General features: G+C 38.1%; 3 protein-coding genes across 9 annotated transcripts; all 3 read right to left on the bottom strand.

Moving 5' to 3' along the window:
* Window positions 1-280: 280 nt before the first annotated feature.
* Window positions 281-3072, bottom strand: LOC112182373 (basic leucine zipper 19). Of its 2 annotated transcripts, XM_024320860.2 has the most exons (3): window positions 2728-3072; window positions 2475-2546; window positions 281-2396 (listed from the first exon to the last, which is right to left on the bottom strand). In XM_024320860.2, exons 2-3 carry the CDS (start codon window positions 2482-2484, stop codon window positions 1714-1716), a joined length of 693 nt encoding a protein of 230 aa, XP_024176628.1. In that variant the 5' UTR covers window positions 2485-2546; window positions 2728-3072; the 3' UTR covers window positions 281-1713. The 2 variants fall into 2 exon arrangements, with proteins under 2 accessions (XP_024176628.1, XP_024176626.1); XM_024320858.2 differs by having other exon boundaries at window positions 281-2546; window positions 2728-3070.
* Window positions 3073-3336: 264 nt separating this feature from the next.
* Window positions 3337-8723, bottom strand: LOC112180892 (putative disease resistance RPP13-like protein 1). Of its 2 annotated transcripts, XM_024319480.2 has the most exons (3): window positions 8182-8324; window positions 4115-8107; window positions 3338-4016 (listed from the first exon to the last, which is right to left on the bottom strand). In XM_024319480.2, the coding sequence occupies exons 1-2, from the start codon at window positions 8316-8318 to the stop codon at window positions 4153-4155; spliced, it is 4092 nt and encodes a 1363-aa protein (XP_024175248.1). In that variant the 5' UTR covers window positions 8319-8324; the 3' UTR covers window positions 3338-4016; window positions 4115-4152. The 2 variants fall into 2 exon arrangements, with proteins under 2 accessions (XP_024175241.1, XP_024175248.1); XM_024319473.2 differs by having other exon boundaries at window positions 3337-4016; window positions 4115-8723.
* A 1679-nt stretch (window positions 8724-10402) lies between these two features.
* LOC112188221 (putative disease resistance protein At3g14460) lies at window positions 10403-16755 on the bottom strand. Of its 5 annotated transcripts, none has more exons than XM_024327306.2 (6): window positions 13102-16755; window positions 12577-12660; window positions 12387-12463; window positions 11179-11246; window positions 10985-11072; window positions 10403-10887 (listed from the first exon to the last, which is right to left on the bottom strand). In XM_024327306.2, the coding sequence occupies exon 1, from the start codon at window positions 16576-16578 to the stop codon at window positions 13159-13161; it is 3420 nt and encodes a 1139-aa protein (XP_024183074.1). In that variant the 5' UTR covers window positions 16579-16755; the 3' UTR covers window positions 10403-10887; window positions 10985-11072; window positions 11179-11246; window positions 12387-12463; window positions 12577-12660; window positions 13102-13158. The 5 variants fall into 5 exon arrangements, with proteins under 5 accessions (XP_024183074.1, XP_024183084.1, XP_024183077.1 ...); XM_024327316.2 differs by having other exon boundaries at window positions 11190-11246; XM_024327309.2 differs by having other exon boundaries at window positions 12387-12438.
* Window positions 16756-19325: the final 2570 nt, after the last annotated feature.

The raw sequence follows: 19325 nt of genomic DNA, 5'->3' as shown, positions 1-19325 counted from the left end.
GTTCCTTAAATGCAAACAGTCCTAAATGTTGACAGGAAAAATAAAACCAGCATCTCATCTAATTATCAAACTTCAATGAAAATAGGTGACAGACCAATGTTTGTTCTCACTTTCCCTCAGCTAAGTCCCAATATAATGAAACAGGGGTCCACGATGCAATGAACATGGAAGTGGATCCATAGAACCATCTATAATTCTGAGATTGTTAAACTTTCATATCCAAAGTTCAGGTTTATCTTCCAGTAGCATGGGGAAATTAAAAATACTTGCTTAACAGGGATTCCATGAGATGGTAGTTCTTTATAAAGGCAAATATGTACAAATAACACCAACTGTATGGGATATGTAATTCAAATCAATTTCATACTTGCAGTGCCCGTTATAAAGGTTTTCCCTACTATTTTTTATCACTGTTGACACCATTGATTGGCCAAGCTAAAACAATGACATGAGTGCAAGAAAAAAATTCTGACATGTTTGCCAACACAAGGCCTTACAGTCCTACATTTCAAAGATGGAAAACAGGATAAGTCCTTATGACACGGTATTGAGGATGCCCTCTCCATGGCTCTTTTGCTTCAGCAAGTTCTAGTCAAATGAAGTTCTACTATCAAGAGGACATTGCAGTCTTGGGAAGTAGGAAGGCCTAACCAAGACCTCAAGGGTTCGGACCACTAATAGTTAACAACCTCAAACACATGATCTCCAATGAGAAGTGTTCTCTTCATACGGTTGATACATACTTGGCAATGCAAATCAAATAAATTTCACATTTGCACTGCTTCTAAAGGATTCAAATTTCCCCTGTTATTAAAGTATCACCGGTCCTTCAGAGTAATTTAGATGTCACTCTGAGTCTAGACAGACCAAGTCACAAAGTCACTTTGTGTGTGTGTGTGTGGGTGCGCGCGCAGAAATCAATCAATGAACATAAATAAGAAGACATCAAGCTTCATCAGACATACATTTTGCATCATTACATCACTTTCTGGAAAATTAGATGCAGCCCTAACTATCAACAGAGCAATAATCTGTTCTTTTCTGTGTGTGTGTGTGTGTGTGTGTGCGTGCCCGCATAAATCAATCAATGAACATAAATAAGAAGACATCAAGCTTCATCAGACATACATTTTGCATCATTACATCACTTTGTGGAAAATTAGATGCAGCCCTAACTATCTACAGAGCAATAATCTGTTCTTTTCTGCAGCAACTATCAATCAACTAATTCCAAATCACTCATTCATTTGCGACACTCCATGAATTGAAGAATTTTTAAAAAGAATCCTTTGTTTGACACTGTATCATTTCAGCAAATTATTATCTAACATCAAAGGTGATCATAATATGATCTCATGTCATATGTGATTTGTGCTCTTAAAGTTATTGACTAAAAGGAGATTTTACTATCTGACTCTGGTGCCATATAACGAAAAGGAGTTCTCTTGCCAAATGAAAATCATAAAAACAAAACTATACAAGAATTTACAAGGAAACTAAGAAACTCTTATATGCATGCTAGAGTCACTCAAGTTATTGAAAGATGCCAAAATTACAAACAGAAATAAGTTAGGATGCATCACAGTTGTAATCACACCTTTTAAACACCGTACAAAAAATAACCCCCCTCTGCTACAATCTATGTAGACTAAAAGCTAGTATAAAAATATGTACTGGTGTATACAAGAAACTTACAATAATTGTCACAGTAAGCTACTTATCTTGGGTTGTTGATGATGCCAAGGTTTCTGCTATGTGCGGATTTTCTACTTCAGCACTTGCCATCCCATTTGGATTTTCTCGGCAATCAATTACCGGGGGCTGACAATTTCCTCCAAATGACACCATTGTTTCCCCATTCGCATCAGTTCTGGCCTGCAACGATAATCCAACACCAGGTGGACAGTGGCATGGTAAATCAGTTTGACAACGAAGGCCAGTTTCCCCAACAGTAGATTGCAGTTCACAATCTCCTTCCTTGAAAACAGCACCAGTTTTATAACTCTGTTTTTGGAATGGAAAAGCACCCAACTCACTATCAACTTTTCCTCTAAAGTCCAGCAAAAGGTTTCTAAGCCTTAAAAACTCTGCTTCAAGACTTGCCTTCCCCTGTAGTTTCCTAACAAGTTGCTGGTTCAACACTTGCAATTTCTTGACTTCCTGTTCTAAATAAGCTGTGTGTGCCTTCTTTTTTTCTCTGTACTTCCTAACTGCTTCTCTATTTCCTGAAGGTCTCCTTCTTCTTGGTTTCAATACTGAATGCTCTTTACTCTTAGCACCATCATTTTCCTCCGACGGAAGAACTTGGGTGTGTGTGTGATAGCAAGTGTGTGTATGTGCAGCATCAGGGCCAGGTTGGTTGCATGTGTGAGTGTGAAGGCATGTCCGAAATGTATCTACAGAAGTTGAAGTTTGGAAATTACCAAAGGAATTGGGTTTTGGAAATACATCATGGTCTAAAGTCTCCAACTCACCATCATCCATATTTTCTTTCTTTATATGAAACAAGAACTATTAGGAGCCAAGCACCACAAGAAACAGCTCATCTGCAATACCCAATTCTCAATTATTGGCCATCACGCTCTAGCACTACAATAAAGCTATAAAATTTATGCAAATGATAACAACTTCATGAATCAAACAGGTCTTGCTCGAAATTATGAATGCTTCACCAAAGTTAAATACAGTTCATGAATTATCCATAAGCAGAAATAACCCTTAGCTCACCTCAGAAGCTAGAGGACAAAAACAATGATGAAGACAAGACTATGGTATTGATCCTTCAACTAGTGGAAACAGAACCCAAGATTCAAGTGCGTCAATATGAGAGAATAGAACATAAAAAGCAGAGTGTTGTGCAGAATCTAAAAAAGAAAGCAAGAAAATGGAACAGATCAGATTATGTTGTAGAAAATTGTGGATATTCTTTGCAGAAGAAAATGGAACAGATCAGATTATGTTGTAGAAATTGTGGATATTCTTTGCAGTTACACGACTTGTTTTGCTAAGATACACAGAATGAGGGAGATCATTGTCTGCCACCTTCAAGCCAAATGGAGCAATGTCAACCATATTAACGTCTAGTATTTTATTCCTTTCAGATAATGTAGACTTGGCATCTTGTGTGTGTTTGTATTTTGTTTTATTTTATTTTTTCTAGTGGAGTAGGTAATACTAGAAATCCTAATTTTAACAAAGTGGAAATTTGACCTATTTTTTGGTTCTACAAATTTCCTTCAGTAATCGTCAAGGAGTATGGTCCAGAGTCCAGACACGTCTTTGATGTGAAAAAACTGAAAATAAAGACAACTAATTCAAGATGTGCAGTCACAAAAAAGAATGTAAACTTCTTCCCTAGACAGACATAACTTTTCATACCAAATGTAGAAGGAAGTTTGTGATCATGTACTATCTGCGCTGCACTATTCCACAGCTACAATCAGAGTACAGGTAATCAGACATATATCAGCGATCTCAGTTTTTCATACTTATCTTTGCTAAAAAATTGGCCCCCAAAATGTATGTCCAATATCATACTCGAGCTATCAAAAAAACAAAAAAAAAAACTTGAGCAATCATTTCTGGCTCAACAAAAAATATACTTCACAATCAATCATAAAATTCAACATGAATCAACAGCTGTGTTTGAGTCTCCATGAGAAAGCAGAAGTTTGATTTCAAAAGTAGACGGCTTGCAAAGGAAATTCAGCATGCTAGGAAGCAGCACTTGAATTCCAAATTCTGAGATTTGAATAGGTGCATCCCCTGCAATGAGTTGAGGGTATTGATCAATGCTTGCTACTGGAAGCAGAGTCTTCATGAGATTGCAATGTCCGACAACGTTGCCATATGTTTGGTAGAGTAGGAATTTAGGAGTGTTCGATAGTGATAAACAGTGAATGGACTAGGTGCTGTAACAAATATAAACCTGTAGATACTTTACACTCCAGCTATAGATTCTGGTACAGAACGGGATCTAGCAAGTACTTCTGGATTGATCATGAAAGATGTAGTAACTGCATAGAAAGGTAAAGGTTCTATGGTTAGGGACAAAAGATGTACAAATGATGCTTTAAAATGAATCCTATTTTGTTAAAAGAATGAGAAAGCTAACCTAACACAACTTCTCTGTTTCTAATGATCTTCATGCCATTAGCGTGAACTCACGAAGGGGATGTTTTTGATCTTGGACCAATCTTCTCCTTTGTCCTTTTCACATCGAGGTTCTAGAAGCAAACAATTCCGAATTGTCAAGGTAGAAATTGTCGCTGGTAGCCCCGTCTCTGGCAAAGATTGGAGCTTATCACACTCCCTGATACTCAGGTTTTCAAGTGAGGTGAGATTCTCAAGCACCTCCGATATGGATTCAAGATCTGGGAATCTTTGAATGCTTAAAGAGGTTAAAGTGTGAGGAAGAGGATAATCTTTTGAAAAGGACTTCAGGCCAGGAAATCCACCAATGGTGAAAACATCTAGAGAGGGTAGTTTGTGAAGTCTCCACTGATGAATGGGATTAAGCTTTTCACAATCAGTAACTGTAAGTAGTCTTAAGCTGCTGGGCAGACCCTGCTTTGGCAAGGACAGGAGACTAGGACAGCCAGAAATCTCCAAGTTCTGAAGACATTTGAGTTTATGAAAGAATTTAGGTAGAGACTTGAGATTCTTACATTCGGAAATTGTGACAAACTTTATGTTGGGTGGCAATCCACCCTCTGGAAAGTCCTGAAGAAGGGGGCAGCTCTTTACTTCCAAGGTCTCAAGATTCGTGAGGTTGAGAAGGCTCAATGGCAATGTCTGGAAATTAGAGCAATCACTAATCTCAAGACGCTCAAGGCTTGTTGGTAACTCACCATTTGGAAAGGACATGAGAGAGGAACAGTTGTCTATCTCCAAGTACTTTAGAGTCATATTGTCTTTGTGCATCAAACCCTCAGGCAGTGATCCCAGAATTTTGCAATAGTAAAATTTCATATGTGTTAGAGTTGATGGCAAGTTTCCTTCTTCAAGAACTGACACAAGAGAAGGACATTTATGAACTTCTAAATACTCGAGAAAATTGTTATTGCAGAGAAGCTCCTGAGGAAGGGTCTTCAGAGCACCACATTCGCGGATTACAAGACGCTTCAGTTTGTCAGGCAACCCCACATCTGGAAATGCTTCAATCTTTGAACACCATTCAATCTGCAGCTCTGCAAGACACTCAAGGTTGTGAAGTTTACCAGGCAGCTTCATCAGGCTAGGACAATGTTTCAAATCCAAATATTTAAGTACAGGTGGGAGCTCATCAGGCAAAGCAACAAACTTAGGACAATGGGATATTGTCAAGCGTTGAAGGGATACAAGGTGTGCTAGTCCAACTCGGTCATCTGCCAAATATTCAAGGTCAGGAAAGCTTGTAAGACTCAATTTTTCAAGTTTTGCAGACTGTTGGATAAAGCCTTCAGGTAGATGCTTCACATCTGGAATATCAGTTAGGTGCAAAGAGGTCAGCGAGCTAAATTCCATCTTGGATCCAAGTAATTCAGCATTTGAATCGATCAGGTACAATGTACTAAGTTCCACCATCCTCGGAAGTGCAGCCAATTTTTTACAACCCTCTATGTCAAGCATTTTCAACAAAGGGAGGGAAAAAGGAAGGTTTTCAAGCTCACTGCAACCAACAAGAACAAGCAGTTGCAGGCTAGGGAATTCTACAGGTTCCAAATTCAGGCTAGGGAATTCTACAGGTTCCAAATTCCCAAGTGCAGGATTCTGTGAGAAGGTAGTTATTGCTCCGCAGTTCTTGATGAGCAGCTTTTCTAGAGAAGCAAATCCACGTGTAAACTTTGTTAACTTGGGACATCTAAATATGGAAAGCTCCCGAAGGCTGGGAAATCCTTTAAGCCTTTCATCTTCTGAAGATGACCATTTCTCCCATTCTTTCATGTCCTCAAATTTCAAAGTCTCTAAAGAGGGGAAAAAAATTGTGGAACCATCATCATCCCCAAAAAAATCCATTCCTACACGCTGTATTCCATGCATTGCTTCAATTATGAGATCTTTAAGAGAAGGTAGCTGGCCAAGGGGTGGTAAAGATGTGCATTTTATGCAACCATAGAGATGCAAGTACGCCATGTTAGTGAACAAAGGATTCCCCATCCAATATGGAAATTCTGTACCTCCATAATACTTAATGGTGAGTTTCTTCAGGTTTTCATGAGGCTGCAGTGCATCAAGTACCTCCGTCTCGATCTCTTCATTTCGCGAACCATCAGTACTGCTGCTCCATTCCAAAACTAAATCATCAAGGTGCTTCTTAACCTCTAATCTGGCCTCAATTGCATCCCTAACACTGCTGACATCATGCAAACACAAAATAGAAACTGAGCCTCGAAGATGTGACAAGTCCTTCAATTCTGCAATCCCTTTTCCCATGGCTTTCCCCACAATAAAATCTGACAGTATTTGAAGGTTAACCAATCTTCCCATTCCCAAAGGCATGCTTTTCAGCCTAGTTCCCTGAATATTGAGATGCCGTAAATTCCTTAGGTTTCCTATGTCTGCAGGCAGCATGGTAAGCGATCGACATCTGAATAAAATTAATGTCTGCAGATTGTATAGACTGCTTGTTGGCTCAGGTAGCTCTTCTATTTGACAATAAGAAAGATTGAGGTATCGCAGATGCTTCAAGTTGCCAATTGAATCTGGCAACTTTTCTATGAGATAACCACTAAAGGATAGCACCCGCAGGAGTCTTAATTTTGGCATCATATCACAAGGAACCTTGTCAGATAAGCCACTCACATTGAATCCTTGCAACGGGTCTAGTGGTAGAAAGGTTCGTAAACAATCCACCTCACTGAATGCCTCAAATTTTTGAAATACATCTTTAGATCCACGGGTATATGACAAGTGCCGAGCCTTTGTAGACTTTTTATGGTTCTCTGAATTTTCCTCCAACCTAACAAATGTTTTGCCAGAAACAGATTGTGCAAGATCATGTATGAGGTCATGCATTACCAGTCGTGACTTGTCACTGGTGTGTTGGAAGAAGGACCTTGATAAAAAATCTGAAACATATCTTCCAGCTACATCTTCGATCCGTTGATTTCCTTCTGGCTCTGGCACAAAACCCTCTGCCATCCATAACAAGATTAACATCTCTCTCTCATATTCATAGTCCTTAGGAAACATCGAGCAATAAGCAAAGCAGCGCTTCAAATGCCCAGGGAGGTGATGGTAGCTTAATCTTAGAGCTGGAAGAATAGTGCTGTCTGCCAGTTTCCAAAGTTTGCTATTCAAGATATCATTCCAGTAATTCTCATCTAGTTCCGGTTCAGCACGCAGGAGACCTCCTAGTGCCTTTGCAGCTAAAGGCAACCCTTTACACTTATCTGCTATTTTCTTGCCAATCACTTTCAACTTTGGATAGGCATCTAAATTCCTGTTCTGAAACACAATTTGTTCGAATAATAACCAACAATCACTGTCCGAAAGCCCCTCCAAACAGTAAGTAGGAACAGTCCCCATAAGTGATGCAACTGTTTTGTTTCGTGTCGTGATTATGATTTTACTCCCTGGTGCACCAACTGTGAAGGGGACTCTTAACTTATCCCAGCTTTCATACTTGTCGTTCCAGACATCATCCAGAACAAAAAGAAATTTCTTGTTCTTCAACCGTATTTTCAGCTGTTCTTGAAGTAACTCCAAATTGTTTGTGCTACAACTTGATTTTGTGGCGGAATCAACTAGTGTTTTTGTTATCCTTTGCACATCAAATACATCAGAGACACAAGCCCAGGCTCTCAAATTAAAATAGCTACTCACTTTGGCATCATTATACACAAGCTGAGCAAGAGTAGTCTTCCCAATGCCTCCCATGCCTACAATTGGAATTATAGAAACCTCACGATCATTTTTACCCGATTTCAGCAAAGCAATTATCTCCTTCTTATCAGATTCTCTACCATAAACATGAGATTTATCACCCAACATTGGAGTCGTGGGCAATCCGTCAAAACCTGATTCTATACCGCCAGAATCTTCTCTCAAACGAAGAACATCTTTCTGCTTTGCAATCTCTTCCAATACATCTATAATCTTTATCATTTTCGACTCTACACGTTCCCTAAAGGGATTAAGAGTATTAGCAATGTCTTTCATCTTAAAGTCTATCCCTTCTTTGATCTTAGAATTCCATACCTCATGTTTGCTGTTTTGTGATTCGAGAGCATCATTGGCGATGCCACCCAATATGTCCTCGGCATCATAAGCTGCAACTCTGACGTCCTCGAGCCAAGCTTTGACATTTGAGTCCCGGACTTGCTTCTCCTCAGCATGATTGAGAACCGCATGAATGACAAGCAGGTTTCTCTTGAGCTTTTCTCGCAGGGAATCATCGATTTTCCACTTGAGGAAGAAATCTATGACATCTTGAGTGGCCAACTTGTTAAGGAGGATGCTTACAGAAGCAGATTCAAGTGCTCGACGAAAAGGCATAGCTGAAGACTTGGTTTCTGATTCTCAGGAAATGAGGAGAAAGAAAAGGATCGGATAATATGTCAAAGACAGAAATGGAGAAAGCAACTAGGCAAATGTTTTAACTTTCAAAAGCTACCCTGTTGTCAAGTGGTTCTCATGTATTAACTAAACTTGTGATTAAATATGTATCGTCGACCAGGTCTAACGACTTTGATTCAATATATTAGTGCTAAATGTGGGTTGAAAACAATTGATGACCCCATCCATTACTGAGGACAAAAGCAAGCTATTAAAATTAACTCAAGCTTAGCTCACCAGAGTTACCAGGTCTTTAAGTTGCAAGTCAAGTCTTTTCTGGGTAAATGTGTCAGCTTTGATCCTAAAATTAATCCAGTAAATGAAAAATAAGAGAAGTAAATGCTTGTCTTCAGCTGGGTTGCAGAGTCCATGTTCTAAATATTACTGTACATATATAATGCTGAACCAACAAAGATTAGAAAACTCAGCCTACTAATGCTGAACAAAGAAAACTCTTTTGCAGACGCTAACATGGAATGAAAGGTTGCTACTTTTGAGAAACCATTGAAAGCCACAAAAAAAAAAAAAAAAAAAAACAAATGCAAGCGGAACCCATAAAGGCATAACTGAAGACTTGGTTTCTGATTCTGAGGAAATAAGGAGAAAGAGAGAAGATGATCAGATAATATGCTAGAGACAGAAATGGAGAAAGCAACTAGGCAAATGTTTCAACTTTCAAAAGCTACCATGTTTGTCAAGTGGTTCTTATGTATTAACTCAACTTGTGATAAAATATGTATCGTCGACCAGGTCTAACAACTTTGATTCAATATATTAGTGCTAAATGTGGGTTGAAAACAATTGATGACCCCATCCATTACTAAGGACAAAAGCAAGCTATTAAAATTAACTCAAGCTTAGCTCACCAGAGTTACCAGGTCTTTAAGTTGCAAGTCAAGTATTTTCTGAGTAAATGTGTCAACTTTCATCCTAAAATTAATCCAATAATTAACAAATAAGACAAGTAAATGTTTGTCTTCAGGTGGGTTTCAATGAATAAATGATTGGATGTACCTACCTCAAACAAGTTCTCCAATGGCAGTAGTAGTTGCAGAGTCCATGTTCTAAATATCACTGTGACAAAAGATTAGAAAACTCAACCTACTAATGCTGAACAAAGAAAATTCATTTGCAAACACAAACATGAAATGAAAGGTTGCTACTTTTGAGAAACCATTGAAAGCCAAAAACACATGCAAGCGGAACCCATAAACCACTTAACTTTTTGGAGAAGATTCACGGCGGCGTTTCGTCGGTTCCTTCGGGTGGCCGGCGGCTTTTTTGGCGTCCCCACATCTCTTCGTAGCATACACAAACTGACAAACTGGAGATCAACCTTGGGCCTCCTCTTTTTATTTTCTGTAGTGAACACTTTTGGGCCTATCTTTCTTTCCTTTCCTGCACCTTGGGCCTTCTTTTAAAGACACAAGTGCGATCCACTCCAATTTACCACAATTTATTTGTTAAATGATACCTTTTTTTTTTATCCAATTGTTAATTGTTAATTATATTGTAGTTGTTAATGTACCCCCTGCAAATTTGAAACCTTTCACTAAATCCGATCATACAATCATACCTACTCAATAAATTTTCTGCTTAGTGGTGATTAATTATTATTTCATTTAAATTACAAGGTGAATAATGATAAGGTACTTAATTTTTTTTTTTTCTCATTTTTTCCATGGTTGGATTCAGATTCAAACATAATTGAGCACATAAAAAATTCATTCAGCGGGTGAATATGATTGTTTATCTGTAATGCATTCGGTTTTGTCCTTCATACAGGACTAGAACATTGCCCTGCTCCTAAATAGCACATAACAATGGGACTGAGGAAAGTTACATAGAACATTGCTTCCTTTTATCTAATGTAATGAACTTGTGAGACAGAGATAAGAACCCTTTTTTTTTTTTTTAATTAAGTACAGATATAAGAACATTGCTCTGGAGATCCTTGGTGAATTTTTATCGTGAATGCTCTTTTGAAGAAAAGAAAGAAACTAGGCACAAGGTCAAACATGGAGTGTTGAGTTGCAAGTTGCAACTCATCTTATGAGCAAGAGCCCTTGGTTTAACAAATTAATCCTCTGAATTTCAAACTCTGGCGCCCCTGGCTGCAGGGTGGATGAATGTCAATTTCTTTTACTTGATATGTCAACGTCTCTGTTTCGAAAAGAAGTTCAATGGAGGGGTGGTTTAGGTGAACAAGGTCCCTTAGTCACCGCATGAACATGAGGGCATCTGCTACCTAAACAATAAGCGTTCAAAGTGGGGGCAAATCAGCTTAATTCACTTCAAAATTGGCAACCATAACAGTAGATCTGATTTTTGTGTTGACCTCAAATGGATCTGAAAATAGAAGACAAATTCTAATGTTAGCTATAACAAATAGCTAGAAAAAACCTAGAACAAAAAAGCAAGAGATATGAACTAGAGGCTGAGATACCTGCAAAGTTTTATCGAGGTCAATGCATCATGAGTACATCCAGCAGCATTGCAGATATTAGATTACTGCACAAGAAATCACAAGAAACCTGCATATATTGTGATGTAAAGAAATCATGAAACAAAGACCAATGAACTTCACATAGAAACAGGGGATAGACGAAAAATGAATTACTTCAAACTAGATAAAAATACCTGAAACTTACAGGCAGATTGAGGTTTACACTGCCAACAAAGTTGAGACGCCACCAATATATGAAATCCTGTCACAAAAAAAATAAAATAAAATAAGTGTAAGCAATTATACCTATAATGTGGTTGAAAACTGATCCATCTAGCAGTTAAGCCTCTTGAATACTCTCTAGAATTCGGAAAATAACCAGGTATCTGGAAGGGTAAAAGAGCAAAAAAATATGTAAACCAAAGTCATGAGACCATTTAAACTGCAAACAGCTTCAGAAAATGACACAAATTATAACTTTGTTCACGATGCCATCTTGCATTTCTTTCCCAGATTTGACACGTGTCTGAAGCAGTGGCGGATCCAGGAAGTGAGGTTGGGGTGGGCTAATTTAGCACTTGCTCAGAAGAAATTTTTTTTGATCGATGAAGAATGTTGAAATTAGATTTTAAAAGAAATTTTTATTAATATATAATGTTATAACTAAAAAAAGAAGGAAGAAGAAAATGAGGAAAGAGCAAAAAGAAAAAAAAAAAAATTACAGGCAATGCAAGATTAGATTTGCCTTTAAGGGGGAGAAATATTACAGATATACTTAAAGAAATGTTGTAAATAAAGAGGAAAAAAAAAAAAAAAAGAGAAGTTAATGGGGAAAGAGAGGCAAGATTTGCAACCAAGGATATTATGCCTGGAGATAAAGCCAAAACAAGTACAAACTACAAAGGCAAGATTTGCATCTAGTGAGATTCGAACCAAGGACAAAGGCAAAACAACACTATACTTTGCCAATTGAACCAAACCTACATTTCTGGAGAATCATACATGTAGTAGCTAAAATATTTAAAGGATTTTGGGTTGGGCTATCTCAAGTGGATCCGCCCCTGGTCTGAAGAGAAAAAAGAGTATTCTGCTTGTCATGTCAAAATCATTGAGAAAATGCCACAAATTTTAACTTTTGGGGGATGATTTTCATGTATAGTTAGCCAATACAATTAGCAGGAACCCAAAATGCTAAGGATCAGCAACGTGATAGTTTACTAATGGTAGTAACAAGCAAGAAAGAATAAGAAACATACTAAAGAAATAAGAGTAAGAAGGGGCATAGAAAGGGGATCGGAGATGAAGCAAACTGTTATCATGTAAAGCTTGACATAATAATAAAAGGGGCATAGAAAATCATGAAATTTGATGGAACAATAGATTTCAAACCTAGTCAGTATACCTGGATGGCTTGCTGAGCAAATCCATCAGCAACTACAATTTCTCAGTTACGTCTGTGTAGGAAAACAAAAGAGAAAGCTGTAACATGTTGAATTGAACAAACAAAATCTTGTCACATATTTTAAACATAACCAAGTGAGTAAATTTATGACAAGGAAAAAATGAAATACTGGAAAGCTGAAAACACATACCTCAAGAGCATCGCTGGTTAATAAAATCAACAGAGTTTCATCAACTCGCCATTTGGTCAAAAATCACAAGTGAACTAGAGGAGCCTGTAAAAACAGAAACGGAAAGAGCAAGAGGTCACAACTCAAGATTTAAGGACAAGTAACTTACCAATGTCAAACTACTCTACTTCAAATAATGCAGCTGATAGAAAACAGTGCACAAAACTTTTCTACATGTATTATTTTGGGAGTAAACTATAATCTTAGTTTCTTAGCAAGTCTAATATTAAATGTCAATTAAGCAAGATTTTATAGGTATAGACATCGTTTCCCAAAAAAAAAAATAGGGGGGAGGAGGTATTGTGGGGAAGATATTTTTCTTGGGAAAAAGGATAGACATGTAACACTGATGTGCCAAAGCAAGTAGGGAAGCATGCTGCGGCAATTACATCATGGATCAGAGGACAAAGCAAGTAGGCCCTTTATCAAATTTACGACAGTATGGAAACGGATACAAGCAGACTGCATAATATTATTAGCAGGTACCTCCAAGACAATTTGATGATTCCGGATGAAAAAAAAAAAGGGAGCCATCAACATCTTTCATTGGAGCTCTCTTCCATCAAATGTTACAAGAGGAATATGAGCAATCTTGGGGAAATCATTCCGCGTCATCAACTTGTCTCCTACAGTTAGCGATTCACAATCCTCGATTCCCAGATGAGAAAGAGAAGCGGGTAGCCCATCTTCAGGTAAGTGCGTCAAATTGGGGCATTTCCCAATGAACAGCTTTTCAAGAGAGTAGAGGTTTTGAAACTCCTTGCTTTTGATCGTCGTGACATTCGGAAGATTGAAGAAAGAGAGAGAAGTGAGATAGGTTGGCAACACTCCCAGCTCCAGTGGAAATGAAGACCGTTGGTCACATCCGATGAAGTTGAGTTTTAAGCTTCTGAGGAAGTTGAGTCTTGGTAGACCCCATTGCTTCTGGTTTGCCAAGAGCTTTCTGGTACAGTCAAACTCAAGTGTTTTTAACTTTGGTGGCAAACCCCCGATAGGAAATGATTCTAGCTCTGGACAATCTTCTAGAATCATATTCTGAAGAGAAGGAAGAGAGGTGTGCATTTCTTTTGGCAATGACTTTAGTTTCTTACATGTACGGATATACATCTCTGTTAATCTAGGTGCATCCATCCCTTCATTCGGAAAGCACTGAAAATTTGGGCATTCAAGTATCTTCAAGGTACAGAGGGACAGCAATTTTAGGTATTCAGATTTTTGTGATAATGAACCAGTAACGAGTTCCAGATCTTGCAGTTCGAGGCTTTCAAGGTTTGGTATGCTATCTAGCGGTAACATCCCAGTCAGCTTCGGACAGCTATTCAGATGAAGCTTACGAAGATCAGGAAAGGTTCCACTTTCTTCGTTACCTCCAGTATAAGACCACTCTCTCCACCCCATCATATTTATGAAACTCAGAACTTTCAAGGATATAAATGGCTTAGGTACAGAACCAAAAAACTCAGCACCAATCAACTCCACTGCATCTAACCCCGTAAGGCAGAGCTGTATGAGGGAGTGAAGCTGCCCAAATGGTGGCAAGTGGAGACAAGATTTGCAGTCTGCTAGTGTAATAGAAGTTAGATTACAGAAAGAAACACTTCCTAACCAATCTGGAAAACTTGTATGCCCATAAGAGTCAATCGTGAGCTCCTTCAGATTTGAATGAGGTTTGAGCTTCCTGAGCACTTCTTCATCTTTCCCTGAATCACCAGTATTACCTTCCCATGTCAAAGCTAGCTGAGTAAGAAACTCCTTGTCACTGATCATATTGTCCTCCAAAGCATTCCCATCAAGGACAGCTTGAGTGAGTTTCGAGATACAAAGTGATTTTCCCAAATGAGGCTCCTTTAAGTTTTCAATGTTTTTTCCAGAATTGTCTACCACCAGGACAAAGTCACTTTGTAGTTGGAGATCTTTCAATTTACCCATACCAGTGGGCATCTTCTTTATGTTTGAACCTCTGATATCAAGACGACGTAAGTTGATTAGACTTCCCAGATTTGGTGGTAACTGAGTGAGATCTTTGCAATCCAACAACAACAATGTCTGCAAATTATAAAGCTTGCACACTGTGTCAGGTAGCTCTTTGATTGGAGTGCGAGACAAGTCCAAGTACCTTAGATGTTTCAGTAAGTTGATTGAAAGAAGAAACTGCCCAACATCACAATTCGATAAGATGAGCACTCTCAAGTATTTTAGCCTTTTTAATGCAAAATGATGCAACTTGCTCGTCATATAAGGCTTTCCATGAGACGGAAGCTGTAGTGGTAATGCCAGTAAGGTATGCAGGTTCTTAGTACCAAGTAAACACCCAAGATATTCAAATTCATGAACACCAGTTTTCAGATATGACAAATGACGAATTTTGTTTGGAAACTCGAGGGAGTCATAATCTTCCAACCTAACACAAAATTCTCCCAAAACAAATTTGGCTAAATCATTGATGAGGTCATGCATGGTGAAAATTGATTGATTATGAGCACTTGAAAGTTGAAAAAATGACCTGGATATCAAAGTGTCAAAGTAACCTTCTCCAACTTGTTCCATTGTTTTCCTCCTTACAGGTTGTAAGAGATCTTCAGCCATCCACAACGATACTAATTCCGATTTAGTAAATTCATAACCTTTGGGGAATATTGAACAATAGGCAAAACACCGCTTGAGATCTGAAGATAGATATTGATAGCTCAACCATAGAGCAGGCAGAATGTTGCTCTCCTTTGCTGATAACTCCCATATGTCACTGTTCAATATCATCTCCCATTGTTTTGGATTCAGTTCAGAGCGCAAAAGACCTCCAAGTGATTTTGCAGCCAAGGGAAGACCTTTACACTTCCTCACAATCTCTCTTCCGATTACTTCAAGATGTGGATGTTCACCAACGTTTGCATTTTCAAAGGCATGTCTAGCAAACAAGTCCCAACAATCTCCCTCAGATAATTGCTTTAAATGGTGAGTTGGAAGAGTACCCATCACAGATGCAACACCTTGATTGCGTGTTGTGATAATGATCTTACTTCCTTGTGCTCCAGACTGGAACGGGCCCTTCAAGACATCCCACAGAGCATAATTCTCGTTCCAAACATCATCAAGAACAATGAGAAACTTCTTCCCCGCCAAAGCATCCTTCACTTGAACTTGAAGTAGATTCAAATCTGTAACACCACAAGTCTGACCAGTGATGACTGCTCCATGAATTGTTTGGGTTATTTTAACCACGTCAAATTCTTCTGAAACAGAAATCCATGCTTGGATGTCAAAGTTGGAAGCCGGGGCAGTCTTCCCGATCATCTTTACTCTATCATCATTGTAGACAAGCTGAGCAAGGGTGGTCTTCCCGATCCCACCCATGCCCACAATAGGAATCACACCCACCTTATTGCCACTCGCATCCTGTGATAGCAGAAGTTGTATAATTTCCTCTTTGTCATCATCCCTACCGTACACCCGGTGCTCTTCTACCAGAGATGTAGCAGGTAATCTTACTTGTGGTCTTACTACAACACCTTCTTTCAAATCAAGTACTTGTTTCTTGCATGCAAGAAGTTCTAACCTATGGAGAATGTCTTTTATCTTGGGTTCAAGATTTTTGTCAAATTCATCGACTGAATTGGAATTGAGATAGTCCCCCCAGATGTTGTCCTTCTTTTCCGCTTTACCTTCTACTTTGAGCCGCAGAGCTTCGGTGTTGACTTCATCCAGCACATTCCCCGTAGCATAGATAGCATCTTTAAGCTCGTCAAGCCACTTCTTCACTGCAGGGTTTCTGATTTGCTTCTCCTCAGCATCATCGAGCACTGAATTGACCGACTGCAATTTTGAAGTCAACTCCTCCAACAGTTCAGTACTATTAGTGAGCCTTTTCCGGCGGAAGAAATCGACGAACTGACGGGAAGCCATCCGATCGAACAAAACATTGAGAAACGAAGAGAGAAAAGCTCCACCTACTACTGCCAGAGCCATGATCAATTCTTTGGTAAACAAGACACAGTTTTTTCTTTTTAATGGTTGAAAAAGAAACAAGAACGCACTAGAAAAGAGTTAAACTCATGAGAATAAACTTCATGAGATCTCAAACTTCATATGCTACCTTTTCAGAAACTCCTCTTTTTTTTTTGGACAATTCTTCGTTTTTATTTTTTAGATTATAATTTTTCCATTTTCTTTTCGGTTTTGTCGTGTTATCTTCACTCTGAAACTGCCCATGTGAAATTTTTTCGCAGTACGAAAAAGTTGTCTGCCATTTATTTTTTTTATGACAGTTGTCTGCCATTTTGTCGTTCAGTCTTTCCTTATTGATTAGTTGGGGCAGCTGTACAGATAAGCTGCCCTTCGGTCTTTCTTTATTGACTGGTTGGGGCAGCTGTACAGATAAGCTGTCCTTCAGTCTTTCTTTATTGATTGGTTGGTGCAGCTGTACAGATAAGCTGTCCTTCTCTACCAAGTATCTTGAGTCAGACCAAAGAAAAATGCATCTTTGCTCGCTGATATGACATACACCCGACACCATGCGCGTGGTAATGGGTAATTAGGCTTTAGCTACCTTTCTCGTTAGAGCAAATTCCCCGTAGTCAAGAAATATTAAGGTCGAAAAGTCAACAATTCGACCAGTCAAGTTACTGTTTACTGTCACTGTACATGGTTTCCACGCGTTTTTTTCTTGACCTGTCATGACTGTTCATCCATACTGTTCACCAATTTCACTGTTTATTGAGTTTTTAGTCTGAATTCTGCACTGTTCATTTTTTAATGTTCATTGTTCCTTTTTTTGGGTTTTTTTTAAATAAAATATATTTGATGTTACTAACAGAGATTTATGGATAATTAATGTCATAATTATGCAATTTTATTTTTTCAAAAATATTTTCGGTGGACAAGTTATGTTTGTGTGCTTTGAATTTGGCTTGTATTATGTTTTGGGAAGTTTGTGTGCTTTTAATTTGGCTAATGTCTATGTTTTTTTATGTCAGTGTGATTTTAATTTGGTTTGTATTATGTTTATTAGGTGCTATGATTTTGATAAGAGGAATGTGCTTTAATAAGAGGAATTTTAAAATACAACTTTTATTTCATTAAATAGTAGCTTACATAAATGAAAAACTATGAATAATTACAATACAATTAACAACATGCATAATCAACTAATTATTCAAATCATAATCATAATCCTCATCTCCTCTAGGAATCCAATTTGCGTTTGAAGGGTCATCATTAGGGTTAGGGTTGGTGGAATCATCCGTAGAGAAAGGTGAAAATTGTGGTTGTGTAGGATATCCCCCGGAGTAAGGTGGTTGAGGATAGTATCCACCCATAGAAGCAGAGGGTTGTGAGAATCCACCGGTGAAGGGAGGTGGTGGGAATCCACCGGTTAAGGGAGGTTGTGGGAATCCATCGGGGCAAGGTGGTTGTGGGTATGCATCGGGGTAAGGTGGTTGTGGGTATGCACCGGGGTAAGGAGGTTGTGGGTATGCACCACCAAAATTTGGTTGTGGGAATGCACCACCAAAATTTAGTTGCGGATAGTATCCACCCATAGAAGGTGGCGGCTGCTCATCAAAATCTTCTTTCTCCTCTATCTTCTTTTGTTTTCTTGACCAATAACGCTTTTTATTTGGCGTCATTTTACTTGTATCAATCTCCATAATACGCTCTTCCCTCTCTTTATTTCGCTCTTCCCTCTCTTTAATTCGATCTTGCCTTTCTTGAAATAGGAGTTGCTCTTTTCGCATTTCAATTTGTAAGAGGATGCATGCTCTTTTCTCTTCCTCTTGGAGACTTCGAGCAAATTCGTCATCGAGTTTTTTCTTGCCCGCGGTTGCCTCTATTTGGTTGTTCGCTATACTCTCGAGAGTGCTTGACAAAGGACTTTGATCTTTCGCTGCCTTCTTTCCTTTCCGTATTGCTTCTTTGGCAGTCTTCCTTCCTTGAGGCCTCACATTGGGATTTGCAGTTTCACCTGCAATTACCTCATCTACATCCATGTCCAAGTTGATGGGAGAATTTCCAGGAATTGGTTGTGTAGGCGTATGTTGATTTCCTTCATTTGATGTTCCTCCAGATGTATGACTAGGAATGTCTTTAAATTGTGCAAAGCCCTCCACAACAGCGTAACTAGCAAAACTTTGAAAATTGTGTTTTTTTGCCTTCCCATTTTTTCTCTTCATCCCGGCATGCCACAATTTATGTGCTTCATCTCGCTACGAAATAAATAAATAAAACAATAAAAAAAAAGGTGGTGGAAAATTACAATTACTACAAATATAAACCCTATTATGAATGGTCATCTATTATAAAAGTCATAATTGTAATAAAGACATATTTTAATTATAACGAAAAACAATTACTACAATTAAAACGATATTATAATTACTACATTATTTATCAAGACATATTTTACTATAATGTATCAATAAGATTTATCAACAAATATAAAGGTCATAATTTTAATGAAGACATATTTTAATTATAAAGAAAAACAATTACTACAATTAAAACGATATTATAATTACTACATTATTTATCAAGACATATTTTACTATAATGTATCAATAAGATTTATCAACAAATATAAAGGTCATAATTTTAATAAAAAAGTATCTATCCCGTTTTACAATAAAAATCAATTAGTACAAATATAAACATCGTTGTAATTACATCATTATTTATCAACTAATTATTTTAATTGTAACGAAAACAATTACTACAATTAA

Source organism: Rosa chinensis, chromosome 1, assembly GCF_002994745.2.
Source record: "Rosa chinensis cultivar Old Blush chromosome 1, RchiOBHm-V2, whole genome shotgun sequence".
Classification (NCBI taxonomy): domain Eukaryota; kingdom Viridiplantae; phylum Streptophyta; class Magnoliopsida; order Rosales; family Rosaceae; genus Rosa; species Rosa chinensis.
The sequence above is the reverse complement of the archived record's forward strand: the minus strand, read 5'-3'. Positions and strand labels throughout refer to the sequence as shown.

Bases quoted from the DNA above. Each gene is read 5' to 3' on its own strand.
- LOC112182373 (XM_024320858.2), bottom strand. From the start codon at position 2,484: ATGGATGATGGTGAGTTGGAGACTTTAGACCATGATGTATTTCCAAAA.
- LOC112180892 (XM_024319473.2), bottom strand. From the start codon at position 8,478: ATGCCTTTTCGTCGAGCACTTGAATCTGCTTCTGTAAGCATCCTCCTT.
- LOC112188221 (XM_024327306.2), bottom strand. From the start codon at position 16,578: ATGGCTCTGGCAGTAGTAGGTGGAGCTTTTCTCTCTTCGTTTCTCAAT.